The following is an 11,924-nucleotide window of genomic DNA, read 5'->3' on the forward strand; positions in this document are numbered from 1 at the left end:
GGTATAAAACTCCATTTTATTATTAGAATTTGTCACACACATTCCACTCTGATCGCCATGGAGTCAAGCAACAAAACTTAAAAAAGAAAAAAAAAAAAAGAAAGAAAACAAACAAACCAATCAGAATCGGTATCTGTCGTTGTGGTTACGGCAGGTGTAACCCCGCCCCTAGTGACCCACATCTCCCCGCCTACACAGCCTGTAGATTCATTAGCACACACCACTGTCCTCCCAGATCTCTTAAGGATTAGTCTGCTTCACAGGAAACACAGGTTCACGTCCAGCAGCCAACACGTGGGCTTCCTACACTGCATGTGGGTGTTAAAACTATTTACGCCTAAATCTCGGGCTGGTGGACAACTCTTGTAATCTACCAGTGCTGCTGGACCCTCGTACGCAGGTGTTAGTGTGAATGGTGAGGTGACGCTGGAGAGATCCCCAGTACTGAGCACCCGCTGGCCTGCTCTAGCACTCCTGATACAGTGCATGGAATCGTGGGTAATGATCTGAACCAGGGACGACACTGTAATCTGCACATGCTCAGAACTGTCCACACCCCGAAACCAGTGTGTGTGTGTGTGTGTGTGTGTGTGTGTGCCAGCTGCAGCCGAGATGGGAAGGAAGAACATGACCTCACTTCCTGCTCAGGAATGGTCAGAAACGACTTCCTGCCCAAGACTGAGAACACATGCAACTACATGAAGTGAGGAAAACGAAACAAAAAGCCCAGCAGACGTGGACGGCTGGTGTATTTATAGGACAAAGGACACCCACACCAACGGTACAGACCAGCTTACAGATCAGCTGCACCCTCCCACACTAAAGCAAAGTCGAGCCCCTATGGTGGTCTCGCTAGAATCTAAACCAACATTATTTATTATTCCTCATATGTAGATTTGAGCCCTTTGGTTGACACAGGAGCAAACGTGTACACAGGTGGCCCATTCAGGACCAGAGTATAATCACGGGTTACACACAAGACTCAAAACGATCGCCCTTGTGTCAAAACGCGTCATCGGCGGGACAGGCCCATATTTTAAACGTGGGGCTCATATATGGTGACTATGAAGTCAGGCAGCTACTCGTGGAGGACACTGACCCGCCGGGTCAGAAGTGACGCACGTCTTCTACAGGGAGGTTACTGTATCAAAACACGCTGAAGACCAGGCCTACAGAAACTATCCCAAAAACACACAGCATCAAGGCAGACAAAAAACACTCACCCAGAAATGCACAAATATATGGATTCTATATATGGACAAAAGGTGTAAATATATTTGCTAGCTATTAACCTCTAAAGCCCTCCATTGTCATTAGGGGCAGAGGTGAAAATAGATCTTTACAGCTAAAAATAGATTTGTTGTAATTACTCCCCTCCCAAACACTAGGTACAGAACCCCTTCCTAAGATAATAAATTCAATAAGATATACAAAATATAGCAATGCCCTTTTTAAAAATAGCTATGCTCATTTGAATATTCAGAATACATTCAGTGTTCAGTATTCAGTGGTGCTCTGCTGTTCCGTCGTCATGGTCACCGTGGCAAGCTGGTTCTGCTCGGTGGACGATTAGTATCGGGTCTGGTACTCATGGTGCCATCTATTAAAGTCATTGTAGAAAAGGACTATGCTACCAGACGCCATACCAGTGATGATACATCTGCAGAATGACAGGAGGGAGGGAGGGAGAGAGAGAGAGAGAGAGAGAGAGAGAGAAGCATCATTAAGCTGTGAACATTTGTGACAACAGGTATGTGTATGTACATACATGAGTGATGTTCTTATGTTTTTGTTTCTTTCCTTTTCCATCACAGTGCTCGTCTCTCATCTCACACACACTGCTGTCCGTTTAGTGTGTGTGACACACGCCGGCACTCACACCTCTGGAAGGTCACACTTCACCCCAGGACTGCAGAGTCACGCTGTGGGGACCGTAGCTGTGCCAGACTAGGGCTTCACCTCCAACTGCTCCATGGGTTGTGTGTGTGTGTGTGTGTGTGTGTGTGTGTGTGTGTGTGTGTGTGTGTGTGTGTGTGTGTGTGGCAGGTCCTACCTTTGGTCGTTGGACATGGCCATGGAGCGGATGGAGGCGTCGCAGCCCGGGTAGCTGAACAGCTGCTTGAGGTCGTGAACTTGCCAGACAGACAGAACCCCTCCATCTCCACCACAGAGCAAATACTGCCCATCCTTACTCAACAACATCGCCTACGGAGCACACACACACACACACACACACACACACACACACACACAATGAAATGATTTTAGACTTCTCCTTACTGGGACCCAGGCAGAGTGGTAGTGGTAAAGGTCACCATAATGGACCCACTAGGTCAGGCGTACTCAACTAAATTTGTCCGCGGTCCAATTTTGGCAGATACCTGTGACCTGAGGTCCGGTGCGGCGGAGGTGGCGAACGTAAGTTGTTGAGCGGGGGGCGGCGAACGTAAGTTGTTGAGCGGGGGGCGGGGAACGTAAGTTGTTGAGCGGGGTGGCGAACGTAAGTTGTTGAGCGGGGGTGGCGAACGTAACACTCGTGACGGAGTGTTTTTTCAATAGCCCTGAAATAAATGCTACGGTTTTGTTTTAGTCCGTATCCAGTTAATCAGGAATGAGATTGGGTCCGGACAGGACTGCGTTCGGGTCCGGATCCGGACCGCGGTCCGCCAGTTGAGTACCCCTGCACTAGGTCATGGAAACACCAGAGGCGGAGTGAGAGGTCTCGTCTCCCCCAGAGAACCAGCACTCACACACCAACAGCTGCACCTCACAAACCACGTGGGGAATTCTGCCAATTAACCAGTACAGCTCCAACCAACACGTTGTTTCAAAAATGCTAATAGCAGCGTGAGATCTGCGGCGTTCCTGAACACGGCGTCCTAACCAAACAGAGCAATCGGAGATGAAAGATCTTAATCAGGTGCTCAAGAATCCAGCGGTCACTGCGAATGACGTACAGAGTTCTTGTATAGAGATGGAGATTCATAAATCAGGCTTTTATGATGATATCACGTATTACACATTTGCGCGGCGTGGTTGCCAGATGCATCACTTCCTGTGTGAACACAGAGGGCAGATGGCCTAGTTGGAGAAGGAGAGACTGTAGTCAGAGAGAACAGCTGCATCACACTCAGGTGCTACACCCATCAGGACCGGCACCTCCAGAGACCCACTCCACACAGCACTTCCAGAGATCTGCTCCACACAGCACCTCCAGAGACCCACTCCACACAGCACCTCCAGAGACCCACTCCACACAGCACTTCCAGAGATCTGCTCCACACAGCACCTCCAGAGACCCACTCCACACAGCACCTCCAGAGACCCACTCCACACAGCACCTCCAGAGACCCACTCCACACAGCACCTCTGGAGATTTCTACATGCAGCAACTGCAGAACTAAGCCAGGCTCAACAGAGCCAAGAAACAAAATGGCAGAGAACTCCTTCGTTGTGGATGTATACCAGGAAAACAGAGTTGTACATAAACGGATATATGCAAACTTTTCTCAGGACCTATACATCAACCTTCCTCACACCCAGACAGACAGCAACCTTGAGCGATCAGTATATGGCGTATACAGAGGTAAATACAGGGGTAATAAAAGGAATTAACACAAATTAACACTCATCATTCACTCCAAGACCCTTAATATGTTTTACTATGTGAAGGTGAATGTAAATATTTTCCAACATAACCTGTAAACACTTTTCATTACAATTTTAAATACATATTTAATTCAACCAAAGGTGACAACCAGTATGCCCTCAACATTGCGTTTGCTTCCAGGACAGAGTGACAGAGTCAGGCTGTCTCCGTGGAGACGCCCATGGAGACGCCCGTGGAGACGCCCATGGAGATGCCCGTGTGCGGCATCGCTAGTTTTGCTGGCCCTGCTGTGTCTCCTCCTGCTGGTAATCGCTCTGCTCTGTGTCTTTAAGAACCAGCTCCTGGTCAGCTACGCTGAAGTCACCAGGGAAAGAGATGAGCTACAGAGGGCATGCACATCACAGGCTCCTCACAGCAGCACTTAGGTGCACACGTGCTGTCTGGGTTTAGACCAAGCCTGACTGTGTTGTGTTGCTAATCACAGACTAATCGCAGGACAATCTGTAAGGCAGAGCACATGCCTACAGACTCAGATGTGAGTGCCTACTCTGTGTGTGTGTGTGTGTGTGTGTGCTTAACCTGCTCAAGTCTAGTCATGTACATGTATTCTTTTAGCATTTATATTCAGTACCTGTTTCATCTGGTTATTTCTTCAAGAAAAAAGAAAAGCAAAATTTGTATTATTTTTATTCTGTAATGCCAAAATGAATCTATCAATATCACTGTATATCTGCCTGTATCAATATCACTGTATATTTACCTTATCAATATCACTGTATATCCACCTGTATCAATATCACTGTATATCTGCCTGTATCAATATCACTGTACATCTAACATATCAATATTACATCAATATCAATGTATATCCACCTGTATCAATATCACTGTATATCTGCCTGTATCAATATCACTGTATATCCACCTGTGTCAATATCACTGTATATCTGCCTGTATCAATATCACTGTATATCCACCTGTGTCAATATCACTGTATATCCACCTGTATCAATATCACTGTATATCTACCTTTATCAATATCACTGTATATCCACCTGTTCTTGTACTAAAGTGACAGTGAAACTGCTGAGCTGATGTTCCATCAGTCATTTGAAGTCTGCTGCTGGTTTCCTGCTGATGGTTCCAAGTTAGACAAATGTGGAGATCGTTACACAAATATTAAGTGTTAAGGTCTCCACATTAACGCTTTTTACATTTGTGTAACGCTCTCTACATTTGTGTTAAGGTCTCCACATTAACGCTTTTTAAATTTGTGTAAAGGTCACTACATTTGTGTAAAGCTCTCCACACTTGTGTAAAGCTCTCCACACTTGTGTAAAGGTGTCCACACTTGTTTAAAGGTCTCCACACTTGTGTAACGCTCTACATTTGTGTTAAGGTCTCCACATTAACGCTTTTTATATTTGTGTAAAGGTCGCTACACTTGTGTAAAGGTCTCCACATTTGTGTAAAGCTCTCGACACTGGAGATCGTTACACAAATATTAAGTGTTAAGGTCTCCACATTAACGCTTTTTACATTTGTGTAACACTCTACATTTGTGTTAAGGTCTCCACATTAACGCTTTTTACATTTGTGTAACACTCTACATTTGTGTTAAGGTCTCCACATTAATGCTTTTTATAAGGTCTCCACATTTGTGTAAAGCTCTCTACACTTGTGTAAACATCTCCACATTTGTGTAAAGCTCTCGACACTTTTGTAAAGCTCTCGACACTTGTGTAAAGCTCTCGACACTTTTGTAAAGCTCTCGACACTTGTGTAAAGCTCTCGACACATGTGTAAAGCTCTCGACACTTGTGTAAAGCTCTCGACACTTGTGTAAAGCTCTCGACACTTGTGTAAAGCTCTCGACACTTGTGCAAAGGTCTCCACACTTGTGTAAAGGTCTCCACACTTGTGTAAAGGTCTCCACACTTGTATAAAGGTCTCCACACTTGTGTAAAGCTCTCTACACTTGTGTAAAGGTCTCTACACTTGTGTAAAGGTCTCTACACTTGTGTAAAGGTCTCTACACTTGTGTAAAGCTCTCTACACTTGTGTAAAGCTCTCTATACTTGTGTAAACCTTTCGAGACTTGCATACCTTGTGTTCAGGACTATCTATACTACCTTGGAGATTCCAAGCAACTACGTAGCACTTTTGTAAGTCGCTCTGGATAAGAGCGTCTGCTAAATGCCATAAATGTAAATGTAAAGGTCTCCACATTTGTGTAAAGCTCTCTACACTTGTGTAAACATCTCCACATTTGTGTAAAGCTCTCGACACTTGTGTAAAGGTCTCCACATTTGTGTAAAGATCTCTACACTTGGCTCATCCTCATCACTTTATTACAGCTTAAGCTTTAAACAGTTACGCGTTAAAATAGCCTTATTACAGCCTAACAACAGTTTTCAGTGTTCTGCCATCCATCCTAGCACTGTATATTAAAACAGAGCAAACGTAGCTGAAGACATTAACCTGGTTAATCACAGGAAGCTGAAATGTCAGCCACAGGCCACAGTGTAACATGATTAGTGGTGCCGCTGAACAGCAGACCACACGCTGCTGGTTGCTGCGGAAACCCACGCGGCTCCACAGCGCCAGCAGAGGGTGCTGCTCTTATGAAACGCTGGGATCAACTCGGACCATTGCGTGTGCTACAAAAATTGTTTGCGCCACACAGAAGGAAGGAATACATGGCCAGGGCAGTCACATGTGACGTATTAAAAACAAACCGATGCATTGTTATATCTATTAATATATCTATTTATCTTATATTTCCAAGTTCCACATGCGTAGTGAGAGGAAAATAAGAGCAGGCAGTACGGCACGAGAAGCGCAGACCCGTTTTAATTCTGCCTTTGTGAATAAAATCCCTCAGCACATGTGTGAGGAACAGCTAGAGATCACTGATCTGAGAACTGCACGTTAGCTCCCCTCCCAGGCGTTCTACAGCAACACACTCAAACTCGTGTTGCACATGTGTTGGACATACAACTCGCTACATCTTAAGAGGACCCCAGAAGTTTCGGGTGGCTTTGAAGTTGCCCGATCATAAATCCCCGTGATGGATCACGCAGGCCGCGGTGCTGATGATAATGATTAGTGGAAGAGCAGCCTGCAGGGTGATGGATGTGTTAGTCTAGACCTGGACTGCCATTAGAGGGCTTTCTCAGAACCCCAGCACACCATTGGTGTGTGTGTGTGTGTGTGTGTGTGTGTGTGTGTGTGTGTGTGTGTGTGTGTGTGTGTGTGTGTGTGTGTGTGTGTGTGTGTGTGTGTGTGTGTTAGAGCTACGATCTAACAGGCGTAGCTGTTCAGAACCATCTGAGCTGGACTCTCCTCAGTAGTACTAGTGTCCAGCCGCGGTGTGCTGACGCAACACGAGATTTATTCATCTCATCTGTTCGTCCTCTGATCAATGTGCGTGTGCTACTCTTTAAAGGGTCCCCCAGGAAACATAGATAAAATACAGCAAACATTCATGAGCCGTCGTATTCACTAAGGAGTCACCGTAGCCTAAACCCACTGAAATCCTCACATTACTCATGCAACAAAGCTTGTGCTAACAGCTTTTAAACTACTATTTCCACTGTAATCCACCATTTCATAACAAATATGAAAAATCTCTCACCTAAAAAGTTATATTTTATAGTACAGTTATAAATACTACATTTTTCAGACCGTTCAAACTGTCCACATTTTGATGCATGTCAGATTCAGATTTGAATGGATTAGACTGTAATAAGAAACGCAACACGTGTATTTAAGATCTTAATATACATGTTAATGTGAAAACCTAGACATGAGGTCAAGAGAACTGTGTTGTGAGACAGAACTGTACTAAGAAGTGAATGCACTTAAACCACCATCTCAAACAGAAGCAGCATGAGACCTACAGCTTTCCTGAACACAGCGTCCTAACTAAACAGAGCAACCGGAGATGAAAGATCTTAATCAGGTAGTTAAGAATGCAGCGGTCACCGCAAAAGAGTTGGAGTTCTTCTACAGGGGTGGGAGAACCTTCCAGAAATGATTCTTCACCAATCAGGCTTTTATGTTAGAGTGTCCAGACTGAAAACATGTCTCCAGTGACTCAGCGTCATGTCAGACTTTGCCAAAAGACACCTGAACCACCTGCCAGACCGTGACATGTAAGATCTTCTGGTCTGACGAAATGACTGATTCCCAGCAGTGTGAACGGAAACTGGGCACTGAGAGTTAATTCCATCCCCACAGTGACAGAATCAAGCAATCGGGATGCCTCTGTTGTGACAGGGACTGGGCAACTCAGGACGGAGGGAAAGATGGATGCAGAAATAAATCTAGAGCAATCCTGAAAACCTTTTCCAGAGTACCTAGGATCCCAGGTCAGGGCTATGGTTTGAATTTCACAGAGACCATGACCCGTAAACATAACCACAAGAAAACACAGAAGTAGATTCAGGGAAAACTCAGTGACTACAGATAAGACGACTCAACTATTCAACATCTATGCATGCACACACACACACACACACACACACACACACACACACACACACGGATGTGAGCACAAACACACACACATGCGTGCATGCGCGCACACAGCAGAAAGTATTAATCACTCCAACTCTGGTTTGCCAGATAGGCAGGCAAGATGCTTCGCATTACAGCAAGAATGAGAGTGCGTGTATGATCTCCTCTGATTTGCTCATTTCTGTGTGATGTGTATTTAATTGGGGCCTGGATGCCATTGTGGGAAACCCCAGTACACTCAATCTCAGTCAGATATATGGAGGAGGTTAACTCAGCCGTGTGACAAAACTCTTCATCACTCAAACCTCCTTCTGTTCCATCTGTTCTTCAACATTAATGAACTCTACTAAAGACCCTCTCATTACCACTAACCACTACATGAGATCAGGGTTACGTCTAGGACTGCATGTGTGCGTCTATCTGCACGGCTCAAAAACACATCAAGAGCTACTTTCAACCAACGTTACAGTGGTAAGTGGATAGGGTTTTAACTCAGGGGCTTTTTTATAGGGTTGTCAGCATCGTATGTCATAAGTAAAGATGTCTCTTTCTTTCATTAATGTCTGACCTAAAAGACACGGACTGGCCATGGAGTAGGAGACCCCCTCCCCAGCACGTCTGGAAAAAGAACCCCATCTTACAGGCGGAGGCTCCACCGGGTGGGGGTGGAGGTTTGGTAGGGGTCAGCTCAGGCACAGCCGGGGTTCTGCTGAGGGCATAAATTTCATGTCTCCTTCAAAAAGTCCGGCATGGCAGCTACAACTCAGATATGAGACGTACACTGAGTTTATAATGCTAAACAGCGCTGTTGCCCCTGGTGACAGCAGACACACCACAGGCTCCTTCCCGTGGTGTGTGTGTGTGTGTGTGTGTGTGTGTGTGTGTGTGTGTGTTGACCTAAGCTCTGTCTAACCATGCGATTTACACACACTTTAATGCAATTGTGTACGTGTGGATAGCTCTGAAGAAAATCTGCTAAAAATGTTACTGTTAGTGACACAAACTCTCTCTGTCACTCACACACAGACACACACACACGGTGTGTTAGAGTACAGAGTCAGCCTGTTCGTATCAGCTCTTCATCTGTAGAATGACCTGCGGTCAGCTTCCCTTACAGTGAAGGAGCAAAAACTCTAGCTGAACACAGTGTGTGTGTGTGTGTGTGTGTGTGTGTGTGTGTGTGTGTGTGTGTGTGTGTGTGTGTGTGTAATCCATTTAAACAGTTCTGCATGGCTCCCTGTGCAATCTAGTTGAATCATTATGTAATGAAAATCTGCTACATAACATATAAAACTGCATAACACACAAACACACACACCACAATACAAGCACCACACATACATACAAGCATGTTCCTGCCTCTATAACTAACATCTTTATGACTGCAACAGCTTTGATATCTTGAAACAGCTAAAGCTAAACTGAACAAAGCTTATTTAAACTTACAAAAAGCTTGTTGTCAGAGCAAAAAGCAATCACAGTTTTTTCAAAGAAAAAAAACAAAACACTTTCTTGTACGACATGTGGAGCTAAACTCCATCAGAACCTGCTGACGTCAGAGCTGGAACGCCAGTCGTCCTTATGCAAATGAGCTCAGTCCGACACATCTGCCTCATGTACCCTGCACTGTCAGTGGGGTCAGAGGTCAAGAGGCGTGGCTGCTTTAAAGCAGGAAGCATTTTCCCCTGCTAGTTTGCCCTGAAAACAAATAAAAGCAGGACACTCAGAGGAAGCTAATCAGGACACAAGCAGTAGGCCCCACCCACACTGCTGCCCTGTCTAAATGGGAAACAGGTGTGTGTGAGCTCTGTGGATTTTCCCAGGCCTACAGGAAAGAAAGGGGCTGGTGGGTTTTTTGGAGCATGGCCCACTGGTGACTAATGTAGCCTCTCACACAGAACGACTGCTCTTAGATATTCACACACACACACACACACACACACACACACACACACACACACACACACACACACACACACACACACACACACACACACACACACACACACACACACACACACACACACACACACACACACACACACAAACTCTCCCTTAGGGAGCTTTTAAAGTCTCTCACTCTCACTCTTTCTATGCCATGTTGTAACACTGGAGATCAAAGAGCAGCTATTTCAGAGACAGACAGAAAGAGAGAGAGAGAGAGAGAGAGAGAGATACGAGAGGGAGAGAGAGCGATACGAGAGGGAGAGGGAGAGGGAGGGAGAGAGAGGGAGAGAGAGAGAGCGCGTGATACAAGAGAGAGGGAGAGAGAGAGAGAGGGAGAGAGAGGTTAGACAGACTCCAGACATGTGCAGTGTGTTTCAGTGGTGCCCTGAGGCTGTGCCAGACACAGTACAAGCCCACACTGGTACACACAGGCAGGGACACGTGGTCACACGCAGGCACATACAGGCACACGCAGGTAGGGACATACAGGCACACGCAGGCAGGGACACGTGGTCACACGCGGGCAGGGACACATGGTCACACACAGGCACATACAGGCACACGCAGGCAGGGACATACAGGCACACGCAGGCAGGGACACATGGTCACACACGGGCAGGGACACGCGGTCACACGCAGACAGGGACACATGGTCACACGCAGGCACATACAGGCACACGCAGGCAGGGACATGCAGTCACACGCAGGCAGGGACATCAGAGACCTCCATCTCGTACCCTGATATTGTCGTCCACCTCCATGTGTCCCAGCAGTTTTCCGTTGACACTGTATGTGCAGAAGTGGCCCCTGTCGTAGTAGATGACACAGTGGCCCTCAGTGGACGCCTGGAGCATGCGGGGACACACACATCCCTCTGGGCCCTCCAGAGTCCGCAACAGATCCCCATTCATAGAGTGGATCAGACATGGACCCTCTGAGAACACACACACACGCACACAGGCACGCACACACATTTATTTTTTTAACATTGGTGTTGTGCTGCAGCAAAGTATGAGATGATCAGATATGTTCAGGATGGTCACTACATCAACAGTTCCTCACTCTGCATTGTGTGTGTGTGTGTGTGTGTGTGTGTGTGTGTGTGAGAGTGTGTGTGTGTGTGCCTGCTTACCTCTGCAGCCACTGATGACTACTCCGAGCTCCGCACACACACTTGCACACGTCACTTCACAGTCATGACCCGTCAGAATTGCACGAGGAGTCACAAATTCTGCTGAGAAAACAAACACAGTTTGAGATTACATAACATCAGGGTGTTGACCATGGTACGGTACAGTTTTTTTGCTGACCACTAGGGGGCAGTTGGCAAACACCCATTACACGTAGCATATAAAGCAAATACACTACTCTCTTGCTCTGTGGTACAGGACTCCATGTATTAGCTCTGTTTCTTTGCCTTGTCTTGTATCTCCTAATTACATCCCACCCGCTTGTTACCTGTCCCGTCACGTTCATGCACCTACACCCCAGCATACCCCAAGGTGTGTGTGTGTGTACACGTGTGTGTGTGTGTGTGTATAATGATAGTAAAGTTAAGAGACAGTGTGTAAAGTCCTTCTTCCTGTTCACATTTCAGAAGTTAAAATTAATGGGAAAATGAGACTGGATAGATGTAGAAAAATATACTTTATGGTTGTATTGGCTGAACATCCTGACAAGATATTTCATTTCTCTCCCCCTCTCTTACCGTCTGTGTGTCTTACACACACACACACACACACACACACACACACACACACACACACACACACACACACACACCCCCCCCCCCCCCCCCCCCCCCCACACACACACACACACCACACACACACACTCAGCCAGATGT

The 11,924-nt window shown here is 46.2% G+C and overlaps 1 protein-coding gene across 1 annotated transcript in view; it reads right to left on the bottom strand.

Annotated features, from left to right (window-relative positions):
- The window catches only part of lrba (LPS-responsive vesicle trafficking, beach and anchor containing), a 184,498-nt gene continuing 172,574 nt past the window's right edge, over window positions 1–11,924 (bottom strand). The window contains 4 exon segments of the mRNA XM_076996609.1: window positions 1–1,660; window positions 2,054–2,205; window positions 10,816–11,012; window positions 11,211–11,312. Of these exon segments, the coding sequence (XP_076852724.1) occupies window positions 1,570–1,660; window positions 2,054–2,205; window positions 10,816–11,012; window positions 11,211–11,312 (542 nt within the window). The 3' untranslated portion in view covers window positions 1–1,569.

The sequence above is a fragment of the Brachyhypopomus gauderio genome, chromosome 1 (assembly GCF_052324685.1).
Source record: "Brachyhypopomus gauderio isolate BG-103 chromosome 1, BGAUD_0.2, whole genome shotgun sequence".
Lineage (NCBI taxonomy): Eukaryota > Metazoa > Chordata > Actinopteri > Gymnotiformes > Hypopomidae > Brachyhypopomus > Brachyhypopomus gauderio.